General features: G+C 43.6%; 1 protein-coding gene across 1 annotated transcript; it reads right to left on the reverse strand.

The window, feature by feature from the left end:
• Positions 1 to 205: 205 nt before the first annotated feature.
• On the reverse strand, positions 206 to 19077 carry FOXJ2 (forkhead box J2). Its single transcript, XM_081059519.1, has 11 exons — positions 17936 to 19077; positions 10999 to 11345; positions 9717 to 9791; positions 8915 to 8983; positions 8590 to 8730; positions 7885 to 8083; positions 5861 to 6250; positions 5344 to 5445; positions 4562 to 4771; positions 3853 to 3951; positions 206 to 2941 (listed from the first exon to the last, which is right to left on the reverse strand). Exons 2-11 carry the CDS (start codon positions 11329 to 11331, stop codon positions 2853 to 2855), a joined length of 1707 nt encoding a protein of 568 aa, XP_080915645.1. The 5' UTR covers positions 11332 to 11345; positions 17936 to 19077; the 3' UTR covers positions 206 to 2852.
• Positions 19078 to 25767: the final 6690 nt, after the last annotated feature.

Genomic DNA, 25767 nt, shown 5'->3' on the forward strand with positions numbered 1-25767 from the left:
GATATTTCACTATTTTTAATAGCATTTGAAAAGGGGAATGCTTCAAATTCTTGTCTCCCATCAATCTTACAAAAAATTTCAGTCAACAAATCAAACCCTGTAGTGTGAGGTATGGAAGGGGCAAAGCACTAATTGAAAACAAATGCTTCACATTTCTCCCTTCCTACCCTGGCAAAAAGAAATTTGAGGCCAGCACTAATAAGATAAAACCATAAATATTCTTTTTTGTTTTTATTAAGAAAGCATGCAAAAAACAACAACTTCTGAGACCATACCCCTCTTCTCAGCCTGCACCAATGCAAAGCATTATGGGTGGTATGAAGGACTCAGCAAACCAGAAACATAGGGTTGAAGAGAGGAAGGCAGGGATGGGTGGATCTATACCAAGTAATTGTTCCTCTGTCCCTCTCCTCCCCTTTCTCCCTTATTTCCTCTTGCAGGCAGTGAACTCCTGCAGTTTTGCACACATCACCCAGTACAACAACGACTATACTTCAAGTCCAGCAATGCTGAACCAGCAAGAAAAAGTAGTATTCCATTTCACGGGGGGGGGGGGGACGGGGCGGGGGGGACGGGGGGGGGGGGGACGACACGGGGCTGAGGCCCAAAGAGGGTCAAGTTTGTGCCACTGAACAAGGCTGAGTTTAGCGGAGGAGAGCTAAATTCCCAAGGAGGCCTGATGACCCATCTCCAACCTTAGTCCCCAATTTCAGTTACTCTGGCTGCCCACCAGAGTTCTTAATGGGACTAGATTTTTAAGGTACAGATTAATTATAAACGAGGGACATTTACATGTATGATTTAGTCTACCTTTGAAAACCCTGTCTGGATCTGAGTAGAAAAGGGGTTAGAAAAGGGGAGTGACAATGTGTAAAGGGGGCATCTTAGGAAGAACAGATGGGAAGTTGTATGCAGGAGGCACCTTGACTGGAAGGAATAAGGAAGAGATGCATAAAATAGGAACACTGGGCAAAGGCATTTTGCCACCCTCTAAGAGAAATTCTCCTTTCCCCAATGGGAAATATTATGTCATACTTCAACCCCACTACTGCCCTCCAACACAATGGGGGATTCAAGCCACTCATACCCCTATCTCTTACAAAGAACTTCAAAGAAATAAAGTGCTCTTTAATCAACCGCCCTTTCTTGCCCCTTTACTTTAGCCTCACTGGACTTCTTCAACAAACTTTCATATATAAGCCCCTTACAAAGAAAGGAAGGGGTGGATGAGGAAAAGAAGCAGGAGAGTGGAAAGCTAAATCTCTTGGAAATCATCAGTAAATAAAAGAACATTAAAAGCAGAAATCAGAGTGGCCTTGTCCATTTCACACATTTTGGCCTATAGCTTTCAGAAAGTAAACATTTAGTAAAATAGCAACAGAAGTAATATTGTTCTTCCCTCCCGTATCTAAAATTCAACAATTAACATTAAATATACACTAAGGACTTTGCAGCAATAAATCATGGCTACTCCTTAAAGGAGATAATTCATCCCTATACCTTTTTCTGGGGGGTCTCCGTTGGCCCTCATTGAATTCTTCCCTCTAGATTATATACTCCACACTACTAATTTCCTTCACCCCTCAATACCCTATTGCTAAAGCTTCAGCCCCAATGATCTGATTCCAAGAGAAGCATTTGCCTACATAGTTAAATAACTGAAATATTCCCTACCCGTATCTATGCCAGCTCTTTTCCTTTCCCCAACCTCTTATCACCAATTAGGTTTCGTTCTGCTGGTAGGTGGGAAAGAAATTCCCACCCTGTTCTAAGACATGATGAAAGTAAGAGTGATAATAGGTTACTTGTCTATCTTGAGAATGCCAGAAAATGGGAGAAGAAAATAAGGTGGGTAGAAGAGTTGAGCCAAAATATTTGCTGAATGGGAAAAGGGGATTGAAGGATAATTTGTAAATGCAAATCAGAGAAAATTATGTTTAAAAAGGCAAAATGGTTAAATTGAAAACATCTACAAAAAGTTGACCCTATGCTGAACAGTTGTCCTCATCCCTACCGTAGCAGCAGAGCTCTGGTTCAGACCCACTCTGTCTTCCATAGAGAATGGGCTAGGAATAAGTCAATGGATGTTTATTTGACATAGTATTACATACCCAATTTCATTCCATCGCCCCTCTGCAGTATTCAACTCAACTCGGGCCTCTTATTTCACTATGATTTTATTGTCACCCTCCGTCACCACCACCATCACTCTTACCCTTGATGGGGAATGACGATCGGCAGAAGTGAGGGTTAAAGATATAAAGGGACAAGAAAGAGCTCAGAGGACAAAATTAGCACCATTGAGTAAAACCTGCAAAGTCATGGCTGCCAAGCAGTGTTTGAGATCCCTTCTACTTGATAATGTGGCTGCTCCAGTTCTGAACTGAATTGATAAGAACAGAAAACAATTTAGGGCCAAAAGGTGGGTTTAGCACTGACCTTCTCAGAGAGACAGGTAAATAAGAGTTTGAAACCTTTCTCAGTAGCTATCATGGCTGCACCTTATAGCCAGATGATTTTAAATTAGCAAGGGGTGGACATGGTCAATAGTGTAGGGACAGGAGACTGGGGGCAGCACATAACCAATAATAATAATAATATAAGAAGAAGAAGAAGAATAAAATGATTCGGGGGAAAAAATAAGAAGGAAGAGGAAGAATGAGGCAGGAAAGAGGGGTTATCTTCGGCAGCATCTTGCGGTGGCTTCTCTGACAGAGAAAGAAAAAAAAAGAAGAAGAAGATATATATCTATATACAGGCAATGCGGGGGAAGGAACGGGCTGGGGCTACTCTCTCCCCACGGCCAGCCGTCACCACCCGGCCCTGGGCTGACAGCCACACCCCATGATGCACTAAGTGATCAAGTCCCAGTCGAAGTCATCAGGGATCTCCTCACTGGCACCAGGAGGTGGAACCGGTGGCCGAGGGACCATATGGTGTCCTGTCAGGAAGAGAGAAAGAGATTAAAAGAAGAGTGGATGGGAAGCTATTCTATCAGTTAGATGGACAGTGCTCCACCCCAAATAATACCTTGAGGATCGTCTGGGGAAACTATCGTCCTTATCAACCCAGAGTTATTTTTGTAGCTGGCCACCACATTAGTGAGGTCCCAGGAAATAAATTAGAGTAAACTATGTCCCATGGCAATATAATAGTATGCATCCATTAACACTTATACTTGTGAAGACTGTGTAATGACAGAAAACATACAAAATGTACTATTATATGAACTAGCAGTACAAAAATTTGTGTGTCATGTGGATTAGGAGTACATGGACAAAGTCAGATGCCACCCAAAAAAATTAAAAATACTTATGGTTTGGCAGGATGATATTAGTGATTTTTCTAAAAGGTATTTAAAGATGAAGGATCTGTTCATTTTATACTATTTATGGTCATTTAGAGTCTCTTCTGCCACTCTTCACAGCAGAGATAATTCAATCCCAGACCCCTGAGAGGAGAGGGCAGGTGACAAGCAAGCAGACAAGGATACAAAGCAGGTATGTCTGCACACCAAGTTTCTTTTATTCGCCTGAGTATAGACCTCATCTAGATTCCAAAGTTAGACATAAATGTTCTACATATCCATCTTTTGTTTACATTCGTGCTTTTAATTCCTTTCATTATTGCAGGTACCAGCTCACTTTAACATAATCTGTCTTTCGTCTCCCACGATCTACACCGCCCTAGCAGGTAGCCCAGCCTCCAGCCTTGAAAATCATGAAGGCTCATCCCGGGCAGTAGGTGCAGACAAAAAGGCACAGATGCAGGTTCAGAGCAAGAGGAAAGTGAAACAACTTGTCAGGGTAGAAAGTGCTTGGTTTGTGGTGAAACAAGCTTCCTGGCTCTTACCTGGGCGATTGTATCCTGCTGAGTCCTGGGTGGAAATTGGGTACATTGGTGATGGGCCAGGGTAGAGGTGGGGGGCTTGTGGGTGCCCGTAAGAGTTCACTGCCAAACAAGACAAGAGTGACTTGAGTAGGATCATTATACTCAATGAAGCAGGGTGCACTACAGAGGGGAAAAACAGTGCTCTTCCTATCCTTAATTTCTTCTCCTTTCCTTGCTCTGTTCTGTAGCTCCCGCAGAAGTTATCAGTCCTCACCACTTAGGGTAAAAAGGACCAGACACTACAATTGTGAAAGATCATAGCTATTAGAAAGGTGACAAATGTAGAAACAGGATCACTGAAGCTCTCTCATGTCACTGATTTGAAGATCATGTAACAGCAGAGAATACTAACTCCACCTGATATGATCCAGTAAGGAGTTACCAAGACACAAATTTGGAATGGAGACTTTCTCCTCCCTTTTCTTATGGAATCCCAACCTCCAAAATCAAGGTCTAAAAAGGAATCACATGGTGTATTTCTTTGGCATTTTTCAGTGTAGACACTACCAATACAACAGGTGTTCAGTCAACATGGCAAACAAACTAGTCCTACTGCTCAGTTTGGCTCATTGCCCATTGGATGATTTTTCTCAGTTCTCTTCTGCCCTTCTCCTCCCCTTCCCTTTTCATCAGAGTCTCCACCTCCTTGGCCACTTGCTTTCTTCAGTACCTTGGTTCAGGGCTGGCTCTTGTTTGCCACTGGTGAGGGCACAGGAGTCAGCAATACGGGCAGGGGCTGGTGGCCGATGGGAGCCCCCTTGGGGGGGCACATGACCAGTCTGAGTAAGGAAGTGATTAAGGGAGTCGCACAGATTGGCAATGTGATGCTGGTCGAGGCTCCAGTTCTTCTGCTCTGCCTGCCTCAGACTCTCCATCAGTTCTACAAACAGAGAAGCAAGAAATGCTAACCGTGCAGAGGTCCTGGAGTCCCTACCAAGTCGATCCCATCTCACTGTTCCGACCACATCGTAAATCAACACCACTGATTATATGCGTTACCAATAATAACTGGCATCTGTTACAGCTCTACATTATCAAACTCCCATTCTATTTGTTTGCTACTAAATTCTTATTATAATTTCCATCTTACTGATGAATAAAACAAAATTTCAAAGTGACTGAGTGAATTAGCCATGGTCGCACTGCTAGTACACGGTGACAAAACTATAAAATAGTGGTCCAGGGTCTCTAAATTCTGAGATTCTTCCCTCTCTCAGACACATAAGTGGCTAAGATAAACCACTGCCATATTTTGAGTGAAGACAAAATTAATTACAATTTCTTTGCAAATAATATCAATATTATCCACCTTACAAAATATGGAGGGGAAACAATGAAATCCTCAATCCTCAAACTTGACTTAACCATCCCCTTCTGGTTCTGGCTTGTATTGGGTTTGTCCACTTACAACATATCCCTCTTCTTTGCAGTCATCATCCTTTGATCACTAACCTGAGAACTGGGACTGCTCAATGCTAGACCAGTTGAGCCGATTCACCATCTTGAAGCTTTCCTTTAAGGAGTCGATACTGGAGCACCAATCAGGAGGAAAGGCTGGAAAGAGGAGGGCAAAGTGGGAAATAAAATAGAGTCAAGTGTAAGATGGCAGCCAACTGAGAGTAGACTGACTACGTGCAAGATTCTTGCATTTACACAGGTCATCAACAGCATTAACGAGATAATTTTGGAATCTCTCTCCCTGGAGATTTCACAGTAGTAAAGCTATCTATGCTTTAGGTATTGACAGCCCAGCTCATAAGTAGAATATGTAAAACAATCCCAATTATTTCTCCAAAACTTCTATGATATGGAGCTTGAAATAGCAAATTCTGTTAGCTCACATGCGCTCTCATGGAGGAGTCAGGCTAAAAGACTATTAACTTCCTAATCAACTGCACCTCCATGCCAGAGTCCAAACAAGGAGGTTGTTCACCCTCCTCTAGGATCTCCCTGTACCCTCCTTACTCACCAAAACCAGTGCTGTTGATAGGAGCCTGGCCTGGTGCCTGTGGCTGTGGTGGCGGCTGCTGGGCAGGGTGGGAGTGGGGATGGTGCTGATGAGGGTGGTAGCCTCCATGCTGCAGAGGGGGTGGGTGCATGGCCATCACAGAGGGAGGCCCATAGCCTTCAGCCCCAGTTTGCTTGCCCCCTGGTGGGGTACAACCATCTGGGCTTGGGGTGTGCAATGGAGGAGCACCCCCAACAGCTGAGGGGCCCTGGGCTGGTGCCTGCTGCTGCTGTGGCTGTGACTGCTGGGGCTGTGGCGGGGCCGGCGGCTGCTGTGGCGGTGGCGGCTGCTGCTGCTGGTACATGTAGTAGTTGTTAGAGGGTGGCATGTCCCCCAGGAGAGACGAAAAGCCTGCAGGGTGGGAGGAAGCAGGCAAGTGACTTGGGCAATGCATTTTTCACTCAACAGGATTTCCACTGGGTTGAGGTGGGCGGCCTCAGACAGAAACCACAGACTTCAAAGGGTAAGTGTGTTCTGGGACAGCACGGATCGCCCGACCTCCTGGATGGTAAAACAGACAGGGGGAGGGCCTTGACAGTGTGGTGACCACTGAAATTTTAGCCAAAAAAGTCAGCATGTACCTTTTTATGCTATTTTACAGGGACTTGGTGTAGGCCTGTAATCACAGTTTCCAAAGAAACCAGGTATCAGGTAAAGTTTAAAAGTAAATTACAAATAAAACAAAGCCATTGGGCATCTATTTTCTCCTCTTCCTTATTGTCTCTACACCCTTCTACTCTTACCACCTTCTTGTATTCACTACCAACAGATGGAACTTCAGTGAGAAGTGGAGTCGGGAGGGATGAATTTCTCAAACAGACTGAGCAGGGAAGAACTAGAAATTGAGGCTGGGACTTTCTGCCACCATTAAACTTGAATGAACACTTAGCTGTCCTTGCTCAATCTAATTTCTTACTTTGTTTCTGAGAGCCCCTCCATTTTCCCCAGTTCTAACTCAACCAATCACCTGAATTAGATTCATTTCTCAAGCAAATGTTACCATCTTGGAACACAACTCTAGATATGAATCCCCTGGGATATAAAAGAAGAAATTCATGAAAATTAATATAAAATTTCCCCAAAATGATTCCTAACCCCTTTTAATCATTCCATTCATGTCCTGCCACAGTACAGAACAAGGTCTGATGTCTCACCCGAAGTCTTGAATTCACCCTCATCTCTAATTTCTTTAAAAACAAAACAAAAAACAGGAATTCCAGAGGGCCGAACCAGTGCTCTCTCAAAGAGCCTCCCAATAAGGACTTTAAATCATTCTCACATGATAATTTGGGAAATTGAGTATGGGAAATTTATACAAGATATAAACTGATATTAGGAAAACTCATTATTGTGTTAGGTGTGGTCATGGAAATGGGTAACTAAAAAAAAAAGATTTTATCATCAAGGATGCATATTGAAATAGTATGTACAGGTAGAATGATATGTCGGGGAACTGCATCAAATTATTCCAATTTAAAAAAAAAGCTGGGTATAAACGAAACAAGTTTAACAAAATATTGGTACTGTTAAAAATGGGCTACGGAAACATAAGGGTTTATAACACTATGTTTTCATCTGTTTGAAATTTCTCCTAATAAAAACTAACATATGAATATGCTAAAAAATAAAATTAAGTTGTTCTCACAATGAAACGCAGGGATTCTTAGGGGAAAAAGATGACTGCTGCCCTCTAGTGGCCATTATCTACATGACTTACACACAACCAGAAAATCACTGCCCTAGTTCTAGAAGGGGCATTTCTCCAACTCACTTTCTGAAACTAATAACCCAGCCCACCTCTTGAAATAGCTGTCCTTCATAACTAAGCCAGAAGAGTTCAATTCCAAGCAGTTTTGATACATGACATGCTTCCCCTGACCAGTGATCAATCTCTCCTTGTCTTAAAAATAAGAAGGGCGAGAAGAGACTGTCACCACCTGTTCAAAATACAAATGACCATACTCCTATCCCAATTGTAGTCTCACCATGCTGGGAGGAGGAAGAGGACTTCTCCAGCATGGATTTGTAGAGGTTGCGGAAGGACCAGCTCAGATCCTGAAAATTGATCTCTGAGTAGGAGAATTTGAAGTCATGGTTGGTGTTATACAAGGGAGGGGGACCCTCAGTGCTTTCTCGGCCTGGTGCCCCTGCAGCCACTGCTCCGCCATCCACAGATCCTGTGCCCTGCAAAAAGAGGTCAGAAAGACTTGATTTACGTCCTAAGTGAGAGACAGTATAACCCTTTAATGGTCACCAAGCTCTCTTGCCTGTCTTCATCTCCTCCCAACTTTTTGATGAAAAAGTATCATTATCTCCTTTTCCAATTCATTCTTCTCTTGATGTAGGCTCTTGCTCTTTTCCTATGTTACATCCATGTCCTACATTGCTTTCTCATAATCTTTTTGGCTTCCTTTCCTCTCTTCTCACCTCTTTTTTTCCTGATATTTCTCAAAGTTCTATTATCTATCTCTCTCCCTCACCCACTCTCTTTGTCTCAGCTTCCCTCTTTTGCTTTCTCCTTCATTCCCATTTTATCTGACTACTCTATCACAGATATTCAATACATAATTTTGAACCGACCGATATATGAATCTATTCTACCATCCATCCATCCATCCATCCATCCATCCATCCATCCATCCATCCATCCATCTGCTGCCCCTCTGCCTCCTGCCACCTCTACTTCCTACCTGGCTGTAGCTGGTGATAGATGTGGGGCTGTGAAGTGACATCTGAGGATTCCCCTCAGGAGGCAGTGAGGCTTCTCCACTCCCTGGAACACCTCCCCGGGGGCTCTTGCTTACCTCCTGTTCTGGTGAGTCTTGGGATAGCTGAGGGTTGTGAAAGAATAGAAATCCATAAGCAGAAGCTAAACCTCCTCCCAAGACCCATGTTTTCACCTCTGCTGGTATTTGTCCTTTGCCCCAAATATAAGAAAGGACTAAAAACACACGAAAGAATGTGGAAGGAGTAGCTGGCTCAGAAACAGCATCTCTCCATGAGGTGGGGACTTACATCATCATCTGGAGGGTGTCTTCTCTTTCGGGAGATGTCAGGACAGGTGTCAATTGTCCAGTATGAGCCCTAGGAGAACCACCACCACAGAGAACAAAATCATTATATATGGACATTCCTACCTTTGGAAAAGCAGACATTTGGGAGGATTTTCACATAAAATAAGTTACATTAAGAGAAATGACTGGGGATTCACACAGAATCCTGAGGGTACTGGCAATTTGTGAGGAGTAAATTTGTCCTAAAAGCTCAGAGTATGTTCAGAGATACCCCTTGGGGTGCAAACACAGGCTCCGATTGTTCTGAAGGGGCAGAACAATGATATCTAGTTCAAAGTGCTGGAAATGCCAAACACAACCCTTCCCTTCCATGTGATCTGAGGCGAGACTCTCTTGGCCTTTAGCATCCACATTTGTCAAATGAAGAAAATGATCTAGCCCTTCTTTCCTCTGAAGATAAAAATCATAGAATTTTTCTATAGAAACATTCCTACAAATGTTATTAAGTCCACCTTTTACATCTAGAAAGAGTGACAAACACAAAAAGTGAGGCAACAAAGTCAACTTTATCAAAAATATTTCTGTTAAAAAAAAAAAAAGATTTCTCAATCTTCCTTAGTCATTCATTCTAGTGGGAGCCCATAAGCTTGATTACCAAGCTCTTCCTCTGAGGAAAAACTAAAGCTGCTTCTCTAATTAACATGATTTCCTCTTCTGGGTAATTAAAACCACAAGACTCTAGGCTGTCAACTACTTCTCTCCCCTTCCTGCTCCTCCCTTCAATGCTTACAGCAGTATCTCACCTTCCCAGGGTCATCCCGAGGTCTGGGCACCTTCCGGAAACATTTGTTGAGAGAAAGGTTATGCCGAATTGAATTCTGGGGAAGCACAGAAACAAGTTAGGTTTGAGCATTGTACAACGGAGAAAATTTTCCAATAGGACACAGAAGAACACAATAGGACATAATACACAATAAAGTTCAAATACCAGGGTAAACTTATCACCTCTCAACTCTACTAATGGAGGAGATTGCGTATCACATAGCAAAATCAGTGAGATAAGAAAAATGCAGAAATTATATTGGTGAGCCGTAATGGCTATAAATTTGACTACTAAGTGCTTCAGGAAAGCTGATTATATAGTTTTTCAATCTTTCCACCCAACTAACAACAGGTACATAAATGCCTCAAAATAACATCTGCCCAGTTCTTATATCATTCTATCGGTACTAAAGGCACACTATTTTAAAACTGTTTATACAAATGATAACACATATAAATTACAAGTGAAACAAACGCACAGTTCGTCTTTGTCAACAGCTCATAGCACGATCACATTTGGAGGAAAGAAATGTTGTATAAATGTGTTGGGTGTTGTGGTAGCTTGCAGGGACACATTTACAAAGGAAAAAACTGAATGATTTCAACAGTCTCCAGCGCATCATCTGGTTTGTATGTCAACTGGTGACTCACAGAGTGAGAGAACTACATTAAATCCCCATTCTACTCAGCAATTAGCCAATGAATTGCTGCTCCAAAAGATTTGAAAATATCAGTCTTCCTCCTTTGCTTGAAAGAGGAGTCCCCTTCTTCCTGTATCTCTAGCCAAACAACTTATCCTCTCATTACTTGCTTGTGAAGCTGTTGGTGAAGGACCTAATTATTTTTTCTTGGTAAACAATATTTTAAAAAGATGATGACTATGTGCAATGAAGTTTTGGAAATCTGATGAGATTCCTACCACCAGGTAGGAAGGAACAATGTCATACCTTGCATAGTGACTTGAACATAGTAGAGTGGCAACAAGTATTTGTGAAATAAATGACTCTCTTTTTTAAGAAATCAGAAGATAAAAGGAAATAATCAGCAACAGCATCCTACCATCCACATAACTCTACCATCCACATAACTCTACTTAGAGGTTCGGGATCACTGGAGCTTTTCCCCTGATATACCTTATGAAAGCATTTACCACATCTCTGAGACAGGTCAGAGTGAACTGGACAAGGCTATAGAAAAAAACAAAAGTAGAGAAAAAGGTTGTCAGAGGCCGAAAATAATCCCTGATTATAGAAACCATCGCACCTTCCAACCAATGCCAGCATTCTTGTAATAGGGGAAGTTATCACAAATCCAACGGTAAATCTCACTGAGGGTCATCTTCTTGGCTGGAGAGGAATTGATGGCATAGGTGATGAGGGTGGCATAGCTGTATCTTGGTTTGCCATCCTGGTGGACTGCTGCCTCATCTTTGCTCAGGGTGGCATTAGGATCTGTGGGTGAGCCTGGGGGACACTTGCGGCTGCCCCCTGGCGGCCCAGCCTGGGAAGCACTCCCCAGCTTTTCAATCGTAGCTCGGAGGGTCAGCTGTGGGAGCCAGTCTATGGAGGTGAGGCTACTCTCTAGGTCAGAAGCCATAGTTCTTCTGGGTTCTGCAGAGAACAGGACAAAGGAGAGAGGAAAACAGAATAGATGAGAGTTACCTCTGGTTACTGGCAGCAAATAATACCAAAATCCTAGCTCTTAATAGAAAGTAGAGTTTCTTCCAGCTATAATTCCCATAGAAGATTCCACTCCTGGGACAGCCTTCAACCAGGTGTTCCAGAACCCGGAAATGGATATACTGTGTTTCCCCGAAAATAAGACCTAGCCAGACCATCAGCTCTAGTGTGTCTTTTGGAGCAAAAATTAATATAAGACCGGGTATTATATTATATTACATTATATTAGACCAGGTATTATGTCATATTATATTATATTATATTATATTATATTATATTATATTATATTATATTATATTATATTATATTATATTGTATTATATTATATTATATTATATTATACAATACCTGCTATTATATTATATTATACCTGGTCTTGTAGTAAAATAAGACTGGGTCTTATATTAATTTTTTGCTCCAAAAGATGCATTAGAGCTGACGGTCCGGCTAGGTCTTATTTTCCGGGAAACATGGTATCACCAATCATCTACCAGATGATAGACTGATACTTATTCTACATCTTAATGTGGAATATAGCCAAGAGGCCTCCACCTTCACGCAGGACTAAAAGAGAGATCAAACCACCCACCAAACTGAGCTATTCCCTCTGTTCTCCTTACTTAAAGCTCTACAACATAACATTTTAAAACTATGTAAAAATAATTTTTAAAAAACACTTAGCAGACAAAAATCAGTCTATTCTCCAATTACGTGACACATGATAATTTACATACATCTACAGAAAAACAAGTGAACACGTTAAAAAAAAAGTCTAAGTAAACAGAAATACACATGAATGAAACACACTTTTAAAGATATTTGGCTCTTTTAAAGATATTTCATATTTGATATATTTGAGTACTTGCCCTTTTTGGCACACACGTGCACGTGAAGCACATTAGATATATCCCAAGCATTGACAACCACCAAAGAACAGATGTGAGACAAGCACATAAACAGTGCCCCACAAACACAGAGATCACAATTAGCTATACAGTACGCATGACCAACAGAGCACAAAGTCACACACAGAGGTAACAGATCTTGAGTACAGCTGCCCTCACACCTTGAAAGCTACCCTTTTGCAAGCTCCCGCCCACAGACGCCTACACCAGGAAGAAGTCATCGACAAGGACCTCCCACCTCTGAGCCTGCTGGGCTTCACTGAGCCAGGGAGACACCCAGCTGAGTGCGCACCGGTAACAATCAGATAGCCTGGCTAAAAATAGCAACTCTGGGGCTAGGAGCTGGCTCCCCTTCTCCCGCCCTCCTCCTCTCTCCTTCCTTCCCAGCCATGCACGCACGCACGCTCGCTGCACCTCCATGCAAACTCCTGGCGCTGCCAAACCGCCCACGCCTGATGTTTGCACGCCCTGCTTCCACCCACACAGCCTGGGCACTCTTACTAGCAGAGAACTATAGCTGGAGTGAGGTCTTGGTGGGGGAAGGAGAAGAACGATGGGTGACATTTGTATTGCTGGGTCTAGGAAAGCCTGGCAGGAACCCCTTGGTAGCCATTTGGCACTCCCCTAGAGCTGATGCCAGCAACCCCCTAAGCATTTGCTGCCTAACAGGTTTGTGCCTGCACAGCCTCCAGATTCCAACTAGTCTTTCTTCCTCCTATCCCTATGGACAGTCCCTCCACAGGGCATTTCTCTAGCATGCCTCAGAGTTCAGAATCCTGGACCTAAACATATCACGCATGTAATCTCTAAATCCACACCCAGATACCATGCACAAGCATATACATACAACTATACACAAACCCACACACTTTGCCTTTCAAAGCTCATCCTGGCTATGGCTGCCTACCCCTCTCCTGACTCCAACACATCTTTCAGACTATCAGTCTCCCTTCTAGTCAGTGACTTCTCCCCTTGACACTTAGCCCTTTCTCCTAAGGGTCAGCATTCATGCTCATTGCCCTCTTCCTCAAGGTCCCCACCCATGCAATCTTTGCAGGTACACACAAGTACCCTGCCCCGCTCTCCTCACCAGCAACACGCCCACTTAACAGGGCTGAAGGAAACACCTTAGTGCCTCGGGCCTGGGCCTCCAGAGACCCAACTGCAACCCAAGAACTGCTTAATAGAAGAAAAGTTAAAAAAAAAAAAAAAAGCCATGTTTATAAATAGCTTCAGGAAGGGGGTTTCCCCTTTATCCTTATCTTCTTCTCTCCTCACCACCCTCCTTTTCATCCCACCATGATGGAAACTTAGAAACTAATAGGGGCATTTAATCATTCCAGGAGACCTCAGACCTCCTAGTGTGGTACTAAGTCAAAACACCACAGCCTCTGGGGTAAAGCAGGCACTTTGGGCAGTAACCAGGTCCCATAGTTGGGTTATCCCAGTTGGACAATAACATGACAACAAGCAGGTTGTCAATGACCAGAGTTCTCCTGGGCCCTCCCCACAAGGGGAAGTCTGTAAAGAAGTTTTACCCTGTTTCCTATAATGTCCTGCTAAAGATTCTCTAGGAAAGCTCAGCTTAAGAACAGAGTAGCCTTTAATGGATATTTCCTTTGAAACTCACCCAACATTGGACAGGGGTGTGAGAGTGGATTTAAAGTAGTAAGAGGGCTTAGAGAACCCATTTGGCACATGCCAATCACTGTGACTTCCCGAAAGGGAAGCACTCTCAGCCTTTTGCTAGTTGTTCTGTCCTTCCCTATCCTTACCACACCACCAGGTTAGGACACTGAGGTTAAATTTAACCTTTCTCCAGCACCCTCCCAGTCAGCCCTCCAGATACCGCCCCAGCACTCAAAATATATTCGTCTTACCAGCTACAAGAAGCTTGCAGCAAAAGATCCTTCTGATCTTTCAGCACCATTCTTCTTTAACCCATCCCACTTCCTCACGCCCGTCACTTCCCCATTCTTCAAGTGTAGCCCAGTGTGAAGAACCTCAGAGATTGAGGTTCCTCCATTCTATTCCCAACCTTGACAGTGACTCACTAAGTGTCCCTAACCACCCTTGCTCCCTGAAGTCTTGATGCCTCAGTTTCCCCTTTCAATAAAAGGAATGAAGTCATAAACACTGCCAAAGCTTCATCCCTGGAGGGAAATGAAGTGTAATGAGCTCGTGGCGGCCACACATTCCATGATCCCCAGAATAATGGCGTGAGGCTAATGTTCAGGCTATTATTAGAAAGGCAAATAAGAGGTACTTCCATTTCTCAGTCTAACCAACCTAGTTACCCAGACCTCTCCAGGTGGGCCTCGTGCCACTGGGTTTGGGCAGAACCTGAGTCAGGCCACATTCTTCTCTGCATGCTGGAAGACTGAAAGGAAATACCCATAGAAACTGGGAAAGGCAGCCAAAGGACAGGCTCCATCACATCCACAGGACATCTAATGAAGATTATAGTACTGGGAGAAAGGCAGAGAAAAACAAAAAAACATTCCGTTGGAGTGTAAGACTGATCCTGGATGAGATGTGTAAGAGCCAAAATTATAGCCACAGTTTTCTTCCCATTTTATCTGAAAGGCCAGTAATTGTTCTCTATATGGTATCAAGGTCAGGTATTAAGGAGTGATAACTTCCTGCTTTGTATATAATGCCAAAATCAATAGAGCAGGGCCACCCGGTGGCTCAGGCAGTTGGAGCTCCATGCTCCTAACTCCGAAGGCTGTCGGTTCGATTCCCACATGGGCCATTGGGCTCTCAACCACAAGGTTGTCAGTTTGATTCCTCCAGTCCTGCAAGGAATGGTGGGCAGCACCCCCTGCAACTAAGATTGAACACGGCACCTTGATCTGAGCTGCCGCTGAGCTCCCAGATGGCTCAGTTGATTGGAGCACCTTCTCTCAACCACAAGGTTGTAGGTTTGCCGCCGACAAGGGATGGTGGGCTGCGCCCCCTGCAACTAGCAACAGCAACTGGACCTGGAGCTGAGCTGCGCCCTCCACAACTAAGACTGAAAGGACAACAACTTGAAGCTGAACAGCACCCTCCACAAAGAAGATTGAAAGGACAACAACTTGACTTGGAAAAAAAGTCCTGAAAGTACACACTGTTCCCCAAGAAAGTCCTGTTCCCCTTCCCCAATAAAATCTTTAAAATAAAAAAAAAATCAATCGAGCAGTGGCAAAGTTAACCACATGACCAATTACCAGTCAGACTGCCTCAGCTTCAGTCCTCACTCTACTACCTACTGGCTCTGCAACCTCAGGCAAGTTACTTAACCTCTGTGTGTTATAGTTTATTCATCTATAGAGATGATAACTGTACCTACATAGGGTTGTTGTTTGGATTACCTTCAGTTAATATTTTTAAAGCACTTAGAAAGTGTAGCTATGATTATTTTTGAATGGGGATAAAAGAAAATATTTGAAATTAAAAATTAGAAAACTCACAGATCATATAGGTAAGACTGGAAGCAGAAAGCCTGCAATGGTTTACCTTGCAAAGCCTGTACTGACTTTGCAATAGTTTTCGGGATGTCAGAATCTCAAGTCTTTCTTTTTGGGGATCGTATCACCCCATTGCTGACCAATGCCAGGACCAAGTAAACTCCAAAGATGAAGGAATGGGGGAATATCATCTAAGTATCTCTAAAGCACAGTTCATTCAGCCCCATAGTCATGTGCTTCTAAATTATTCCACAGGGGCAAGGAGAATTAGGGAAACTCAGAGCAAGCAGGGAAGCTGTGTGGTGGTGGTACACTTGCAGGTGTTGTGATGCTGTTCACTCTGAGCCATTCAACAAGTTGCATTCCAGCATCTGGTGAAGTACTTTGTAAGAAATAGACCGCTGTTACACCAAAGCCAGCTCTTTTCAAAAAGTTGGGGAGTTCTAGGGTTAAGAGCCAAGGATCCTCATGCTTTTGAGATCAAAGATATCAGAAAGAAGCTCTCTTATTAGTCCTAGAAGAAGGGGTCCCAACCTGAGACTGGGCTGTCCTGCTGCTTGGGATGACTTTCACGGAGCCATTCATGAGGGCTCCCAAGGGCCAGGGGAGGCCAGGCCTTTCCTCCCAGCTGGGTATCCTAACCAGCACCCTCCCCAGGTCCTTGCACAGGGGCACCTGCTTTTAGAGGCCTACCAGAAACATGTAACTCTAGGTAATTGGAGGCTTAGTCTGAAAAGCACACATGAACCTGTCTCGAGCTACATACCCACTCGAAAGACAGATATAGAGCCACATTCATCTAAATTAAGAAACATATCCATACAAACCTGGGTCACCGCCCTGTCTCCTAAACTATCCCACTACTAACAGGTAGCTTCCAGGACCAAGTGGATATACTTAGGGACTTAAGCAGTCCATCCATGGCCCAGACAGGAGAGAAAACATCAAATCCCCAGCAAGATGAAGCCTCTTACTTGGCTTTGCTGGGGGATGTAAAAACCCCTCACAGAAGATATTTCCTAATGGCAAAGCAGGGAGGCAGGCACCCAGTTAGTGATGCCAGGTTGAAAGGCAGAGCTCTACTAAACATATAGCCCAGACTTAGGGAGAAGGAGTTCCTGCCACTTTCCCCCTGCATTTTCTGAAGATTCTGGACTCCTATCTTATGACGGAAAACTTAAATACAAGGTTCCAGAGACCCAGAACTGAACAAGAAACAGGAAGGGAGAAGATGATTATTAGGTGCTTTTATGAAAGGAAACTCCTCAGAGGTCAAATCTCCCTCGTGGTCACCTTATTTAGATGGAAGACTGGAAGGAGACTGAGCAGAACACTCCTCACTCTCTTCCTATGCAGGATCTGATATTTTATTTTATTTTACTTTATTTTAAGGAACTGTCAGCAAAGGACAGGAGCCGGGTAGGAACTGGGGCAATGGTACTGGGTCAGCATTAGGGAAGAACTTCAACCCAGGAGTTGGCATTCCCCTATGCCCTTACTTCTTGTCTCGGGACATGTGGAACTCCCATATCTCTTTGGATTCTATTGGTAGAGACATGCTTCCAGCCAGACATGGGAATATCACGAAAGGAGGCCTTTCGATATCTGAGCTATGGTGAGTGGGGACAGACTGCTTTTCTTGTCAAGAGAGCAGTAATCACAGTGGGTTGGAGAGAGCAGCTCTGGTGCAGCTGACCTAGGGTTGCAGATAAGAAAATATAATACCAATGGAAGCCCTAAACAAGGCCAAGCCAAGAAATACCATCATGACTTCAGTGAGGGCCCACTCTCGGAGTGAGAGGGCCCAATGGAGGGTGGTATGGGAGTCTAGTTGGGATATGTCGATCATTAATATTCAGTATGAATGGAGTTCTGAAAATGCAGGCATTCTCTAATATCCCTTTGCTGTGAGCATGGCAACATACACTTCCCTAGGGACCTCAGATGAATCCCATCCTATTAGTCCCAAACACTAAAAAACCTCAGAGCCTCTTCAGCAAGACGTGGATTCCCATCCAGAAGCGTCCTCAGAATACGTTTCCCAGAGATTCTCTGACTTATCACTCTACCTTCCCCAGTAATAAAACCCAAGAGCCACCATCTCATTCCCCTGCACCCACTAGTACCTAAAGATGACAGAGAGAAGATGAGAGAATGCACTAACCTGTCTCCAAGGTTCCCCCGGCAAACGGAGGGAACCCCCTGGTACTGGAGTTAGGGGTTGGAGGGATTCCCCTCTTCAAAGGCAGATGAAGAGTCTCATCCTCAGTGGCTCTTGCTGTCCTTGGCTGAGCCTCCCAAGCTGGGGAGGGGAACTGGGTCCCCTGAGGATGAGGAGCAGAGGGAGGTGGAGCGGGGGGAGGCGGAGAAGGAGGTCCTACCTGGGGAAGGTGGCACACCCCCCACACTCTGCCTGATACCCTGGGGAGGAGGGGAGGAGCCTCTCCCAACCAGGAGCTGTCTCCTCCCCCTTGGGGGAGTCCCCCTCCCCCCCAAAGTGGGTCTTTCGGGAGCGGAGAGCTCTTTCTGCCCGAAGGAGATCTGAGCGCAGGGGTTCTGCCCTGTTCCACTGTCTAGGTACAAGGAAGTTGAGGAGGGAGTTCTTCCCCTCTCCCGAAAAGCTGAAAGCCGAGTCCTCTTCTTTCCCTGGAGTGTCCTCTGCTTCTGAATGTAAGACTCCTCTCCCGCGATTACTGGAGAGGATGGAGAGTGCCTACTCCATAGGCATACCCCCTTTCTCTTTGCCTCAAAAGTCCCGAAGTGTTGAGAGTGTGTTTGGAGGGGTGGAGGCACGCCGGGGCGGTCTCACTCTGCTTCCTTTAGTAAGGATCGCCCCCTTCTACTTCTAGAGGTCTATTCCCGGGCCAGTGTGGGGATTTTCCTCGTCTCCGGGAAGGAGAGACTCGTGCCCTATCAGGGTCTCTTCTTTCCCTCGCCCGGATGGTAAGGGTCTTCTCTTCCACAGGGAGAGGCGGCTCCCGTCCCCGCTCCTGCCTCCGTTCCTGGGGTGCCCCAGAGGGTGGGGTTTTCGTACTCCCCGCTCTCCCTGGGCCGGCCTGGGCAACCGGGTCCGAGAGGCCGCGGCTCCGGACTCCCGTCAGTGGCCACTGTGGCGGCAGCGCCTCCTCTAGTCGGGTCCCGTCCGCTCCGCTCCCTCCGCGCGTAGGGCTCCCCGCACTGCCACCTCTCGGGCTCCGGCCAGTCCCGGCTCCCGAGGAGTCAGACGGCGGACGGACAGTGTCAGGGCTCGGCTCGGGCTCGGCTCGGCTCCGCTGCAGGCCCCGGCTCCTCCCCGGCCTCCGCGCCGCGCTCCGTGCCCCTCCCCCTCCCCCGCCCTCCCGGCCGCCGCCGCAGCCTCCCTGCGCGGGTTAAGGAGGAGCGGGAGGCGCCGAGCGGCGGCCTGTGCCACCCGGGGGCGCTGCGCCAGGGAAGCCGGGCCGAGGTACTCTTGCTCCCGGGGGACGCGCGTCGCCGCTCGCTCCTCTCCAGCCGCTACTTGTCCACCTCGCTCCATGCAGCTTGCCATCCACCCAAGACGACCCACTGCACTGCATCCGGAGATTCTCTCGTTCACACTGTACACGAACTATCAATTCCAAGTTAACACTAATCCTCGTTCGCTGACCTCTTTTTTTCATTCTGTTGTAGTCTGTGTGCAGATAAACATCTCCGTTTTTCACAGAAATGTTTTTGGTGGGCTTCTCTTTCCCCTGAGATAGTTTATAAAGGGTTATGAGGGTTGGGGTGAAGTTACCCTCATATCGTCCTTGAGTTCAATCAATAGTGTTGAATAAATGAATGCATAAAGAGACAAGTGAGTGTGTAACGGAGATAGCTCTGAACTAAACATAAAATCTAGCTTTGTAAAGTTGTGCAAGGCCCTTGTTCTATAGAATCTTGGTCAACAAAGAGAAGACCTTGATAGTCGCCGTGTCAACTAAAGGGTGTTGCAAAGAAAACAGTTTATGTGAAAATGCTTTTTAAACTGTATAGGATACAAAATATGACTCGTTCATTTCGCTTGATGACCCTATAACATATCTTATTCTGGTCACAGAGTGTAGAATGTTCTCATTCTCTGCCCCTTACAGAATAGTCCCCACCCAAGACAGAAAATGCCACCAGCGAGCGGACTCCACCTATACTTTTCCTCCTGGAGTCACATTATTCCTCTGCAAACTCTTATATTGCGTCCTCTGGCCTATTAAACTTTTCTCACTCTCCTGTATTCTCTATCACATAAAATAATATGACAGCAAAAATACTATGCGTGAAATATTTGAATTGCTCAAAAGAAGACTACATATTCAAGATTATAAAGTATTTTGTCTTCTGGCTAAATATGATATTACATTTTATTTAAATTATACATACATAAAATTACATTATATTTACAACATGCCAGGCATTGAGCTAAGCACTCTGCATGTATTACTACATTTAATTCTTCTGGAAGTCCAACAAGGCACTACCATACCTATTTCATAGATGAGAAAACTATAACTTAGAGATACTGACTATGTCTAAATTAACGTGATTAGTAAGTAGCAAAGTCAGGACTTAAACTAACAAATCCAAACGACTCTAAAGACCAGCTCTTCACTTATGTTCCATTGTCCTTAACTGTCAGAATCAAAAGTCATCCTTAGGGGGGTTATCACTGTGTGAGGGATATAAATGATAAATGTCTATTACATTGTTTTGTACACCTGAAACTAATAAAAAAAAGGGGGGGAAGTCATCCTTAAACTTAAAAGAAGTGAATCCCAGTCAAGCCTTTTCTTTCTCCGTACCCTTCCCATATCAGGTTTTAAAGCTGTATTTTCCCCCCTTCTTTGAAACATCAACATATTCCTCCCCCACACACAGATAATTCGGCATCAAATGTTTCTTGCTAGTATGCCGTTAAGATGTTTTGCTTCTTTTTTCAACCCTTTTTGACATTTTCTATGTATGTATATGGAATTTGGGGGGCAAGAGTAGAGAGGTGGAAGTACTAAAAATGGGAAAGCTAGGGAAGGATTAGAGTCTCTTTTTCTGGAAATTTAGAAAAATAAAAAGCTCAAAAACTTATTTGATATATACAAGATATTTGCTGCAGCATTATTTGCAACTGTAAAAATTTAGAAACAACTTAAATGTCCATAATAGGGTAACTGTTAAATAAACTATGGTATATCTATATAGTAGAATACTACTTGGCTTTTAAAAGTAATTGTATTTAACTTCGGAAAGTAGAATTAGTGAGGAGTTTGCTTTTCTTTTTATATCTTCTTCACCGTTTAGATATTTTGCTATAGGCACGTGTTATTTTAAGGAACCAATTATTTTTCATTTATCTGAATATAGTCCAGTGAGAAAATAATGTTTTAAAAGTTTGAATAATAACAATCACACAGTTGCTCTTTAAAATATGTATATGTGTATGTATATATTTGTGTATATACATATATAGATGGATAGACACCAAAGCTGTGAGCCTAAAGATTATTTTTATTTATACCTCATTTTCTACTATATCTGTAATAAGTGTTTGTATGGTTTTTGCTCATGTAATTTTTTAAATTAAAAAAAAAAGCTGGTTTGGTTTTGGTTTTGCCCTAAGACGGGGAACCACTAGCATGCATTCTCCCTTTACTTTCTATGCCGTTAAGATGTTTTGCTTCTTTTTTCAACCCTTTTATTCAACCCTTTTTTCAACCCTTTTATTCAATTAAGGAGGGTGAAATGAAGCAGAACAAAAATATAGTCACTGAAACATGCAAGGAATCAAAATGTAAGGATCCACCCTTCTCTATAACAGAACATATTATATAATTCTACATGAGTGTTAGCCGACGTTGAGGAAAATGCTTCTTTATAATATTGGTGAACATGCCACAATATACATTTTGTTAGCATTTTTTAAAGACCTATGTATTATATGAAACATAGTGTAGTGCATAAGATTCATGTATCCAAATCCCAGTTTTGGCACTCAATAACTGAGATTTTAAGTCATTTAACTGCTTTGTTACTCAACATCTCATTAATAAAATGGGGATAATAATAGTACCGACTTCATAGTGTTGTGGAGGGTTTGTGTGATTTCATGCATGTGATGCATTTAGATAAGTGCACCAGAGAAGGGGAACCTAGAGATTAAAAGAGGCTTAAAACACACATAAAACAAATGTGATATATACAGATCAAGAGACATATCCATCAAATGCAATATATAGACAGTTGGGGGGAATCCTGACTTGAACAAAGCAGCTGGAACAAATATAAAGCAATTGGTGAAATTTCAGTCCTGATTTTTGTGATATCACAGAATATTGTTGTATTTTAGATGTGCTAATGGAATTGTGTGATTATTTAAGAATCTTTATATTTTAAAGTTGCGTTCGGGAGTAGTCAGTCCTGAAATGCCAGAAATTTATTTCAAAATAATCAAGTGATGGGGGAGAAAGGCATCGATGATAAAAGGTTGGACAAGTGATGCTTATTACAACATTTTACAAAATATAATACTATTCTCTACTTTGAGCTTACATTTGCACATCAGAGAAATTCTAGCTAGCTACTTTAGAAGGCAATCTCCGGGAAGAGTAGAACACAACAGAAGAAATTAAATGATAAAGGAAAAGTTCTCTCCGTGGTTTGTATTTCCCTTACTTAACTGTTTATTATTTTGTTTTATTAACTTTATATCCTCTACCTAACCTGTTTATTCTTCATAGCAAATAAGACTAGAACTAAGGCGAGGGAACAGAGATGAGAAACTGTGGGAAGCGAGATTGAGAGGCAGGAGGACGTCACACCCTAGTTGTTTTGAGGCCCAGCCACTTAACAGTTCCGTTCCACCTTAAGAAGCTTTAGCCGCTCCCCTAGTAGAGCCAGCACTCAGCTCCTCCCACTCCCGTGTCAGCTTCTACCCGGGAACGTGGGGGAGAGGCGCACTGAATGGAAAGACTGTCGCCAGGGGCTGTAGGGTCTCTCCCTTTCCTCACTCTACCGAGTCCGGGAGGAGCGTGTAAAACCCGGGGCAATGGAGTTTGGTTCTTTTCCGGAGGGTTCAGGATAGGGACGTGTTCTACTGAATTGGGGGGGAGGGGAAGGGTGGAGGGGTGGGGTTCATCTTGGGGTGGGGTCGAAAAGGGACAGAACTGGGGCATTTAAGATTTATAGTAAGCTATGATCGCTAGTCGAAAAATCTAAGTTCACGACGTGCGGACGCACCTCTTCAAACCATTTCCAAAAGAGGGGCAAGTTTTTCATTCTCCGCCCCAACTCCCCTTCTTCATTTTAATTGATTGGGTTTAAGGTAGGCTGGGCCCAAGGTTGCTTGTTGATTGGCTACCTAAGTAATCTATCAGGATGACGCAAGAGTGGAGGGGGTGGTTATTTGGGGAGGAAGTGAAGATTATTTTGGTACCTCCTACCCCAACTACTGATTGGTTGAGCTTTGCAGCGATGTAAAACAAGGCAGGGACGTTATCTAGGGTGGGACTTGGAAAAGCCAGCTGGACTCTGTTATTGTAGTGAGGACCAAATTGATTGAAACCCGGAAATGAGTTTAGAAGGAAACTGAAGGAAAAAGAGGAAAACCCGCGGCACCTTCGTTGCCCTCGAAGGTCATTTCCTGCGTGGGATTGATAGTTTCCTGTTTATTCAAAGAAGTCTGCGTATACCCTGCTTTCTGGAATATACATGATAGTTAAATTCTTATGAGCCTTTGGTCCCAGACTTCTAGTTACTTATGTCACCTAAAAGAATGAATGAGATGGAGAAAAGGAAAAGCACGGGGTTTAACCCTGCCTTCAGGAAAGGTTAGGGAAACAGGCCCTCTGATGGAAAGCTAAGGATGACGAACCTGGATCACAGGATCCAAGCAGGTGGGTTCCTAAAGAAACCTCATAAAATAACTTGAGAGGGTGGGTGAGGTGAAGGAACTGTAAAAATTTGTCTGAAGGACGGGCATTAATCACATACAAAAACTTTCTTTGATAGAAAGTGTGTTAGGCAAGGCCAGAGGAATGAGTTGCGGGAGACCAAAATTGGTCTATTAGAATTTATTTGGCGTGTTTGAACTGTGGAAAGTCAGGCTAGAAAAGACCATAACCTCCCCGAGCAAAGAGGGCTATGGAGTTTTATAGGAAGGGGTAAACCAGGCTGTTCCCCCTCCAATGCTTCGGGTTTTGTTGACAAAGGGTTTCAGGGCATGACCTAACCCTCCAGCTCCACACCCTGGCCCCAGATCGGGGTCAGAACCGCCCAGACCCGCTGATCACAGGCCTGTAGGATATAAAGCATAACAAGATCAAGACAAGATGGCTTTTAAGATTAAGGTTCCTGCTCCTGGCCTAAATATGGTTTAACAAAGTGTATTTTATTCATGGTATATCTGGTTCCTGGCACTATGGGGTACATAGTAGGTGATCTGAACCAAACCAGAATGAGAAGACTTATAAAATACGTTGGACAAATTTTAAAGATGCCAGACCTTTAGAATATGTTTTTAAAGGTATCTGTGCCAATTTTATGATCCTGGAGAAATGTTTCACACTCACCACCTGGGTTAATCCAGCCAGAAATTGTGTTATAGATGTACTTCCCAGACCCACCTGGGAAGCTATCCACCTGTGAAAATGCTACCATTTTCTCCTTAACACCCTAAGGCCTTTAAAATTTGAAAGCGGATTTCCCCTCAACCTGCCTACTGAGAAAGATTGAAAAGACAGATGGGATTAGATGAAAAGATGTCCTCTACAAGCAATTAATGGAAAATAGCGTGTTTAATCTTCAACCTGAGATTAAAATGTAGGAAGGACGTACTATTTGAGTATTGAGAAATACCATCTATACTATAAATTATGGAATCACTTTTTTCCCAGCATAGGTGTACCCTTGCCTTCCAAATCTATATTTTTTCTTATAGCTAGACTTCAGTAATGCTTTAACATGGTATAAAAGTTGTGCTCTGAAGCTGAGTGAACAGTGTAAGAACTTCCCATTAGCATAATAACTATCCCCACTACAGGACCCTGCAAGAGCGATGGGTCAAGATTCAGTAACAGATGTCTTGTGTTTACCCGAAACGATCCCATCTTTTTATGATCTTCTAAGCCAGATCGTTTTCAAGAGAATATTATCATCCTGGCTCTTCCTGGCTCTTCAGTATCATTTTGACAATTGTTTAGAAATAAGGGGAGGAATATGAGGCAGCTATATTTGCAATAATGAAAGTACCATGGGAAAATTATTAGTAGGCTACAAATAATTCTGCATAATAAGGTATATGTTGCTTATGCCAAAGGGCAGAAGTGGGGAGAGACAGAGCTGTTAAGAAAATTTTTAAGGATTGTATTCATCAGAGAAAAGTGCATTTTGTCCCTGTCAATGTAAAAAAGGTCCAAACATGTAGAGAATTTTTATAAGTTTATTTGAGCCAAACTGATGACATATGCCTGGGAGCAAGATATCAAATACTCCAGAGAATAACAGTTGGCAGTTTCTTTTATGCATTTGAAATTAGGGAGGGAATGTAAGGAAGATTATCATGAGTGTGGGAGAAAGCAAGGAAGGGATCCGATTATAGGTTAAGATCTCTTAAGGGTGGTCTTGCTTTAGAAGGAGGGGTATGAAAAGGCATTTCAAAGGTGTGTTAACCTAGGCAAAAAGAAGCCTTTTATTAAAGAAGTTATATGCGGGGTGCATGGCTACCCACCATGACCGCCCACTTAGTAATTTATGATCAAATTACCCTGTGAGGTTACTTTCCACAGAACCCCATTTTTCATCCACATTCCTACTGTTACATGAATTATGTGGAAACATACAAAATGATTTTTAGGTTAATAATTCATGCACAGATAGCAGTCACTTTCCCTTTGATGATCCCCAATAAGCCAAAGCAGAAATTGTCTCTGAGAGAAGTTAAACCCCAGCTCCAAATCTAAGGAAGGAAAAAAAAAAACTGTCATTGTTCCTAATCACAGATTCCAACCCTCCAGC

This window comes from Rhinolophus hipposideros, assembly GCF_964194185.1.
Source record: "Rhinolophus hipposideros genome assembly, chromosome: 9".
NCBI lineage: Eukaryota > Metazoa > Chordata > Mammalia > Chiroptera > Rhinolophidae > Rhinolophus > Rhinolophus hipposideros.

Excerpts from the sequence above, each read along its gene's own strand:
- FOXJ2 (XM_081059519.1), bottom strand. The coding sequence starts at position 11,331 with ATGGCTTCTGACCTAGAGAGTAGCCTCACCTCCATAGACTGGCTCCCA. Across the intron at positions 9,792-10,998 it reads ATGCTGGCATTGGTTGGAAG|AATTCAATTCGGCATAACCT; the intron begins GTGCGATGGTTT and ends GTGCTTCCCCAG. Across the intron at positions 8,984-9,716 it reads CTCGGGATGACCCTGGGAAG|GGCTCATACTGGACAATTGA; the intron begins GTGAGATACTGC and ends TGGTTCTCCTAG.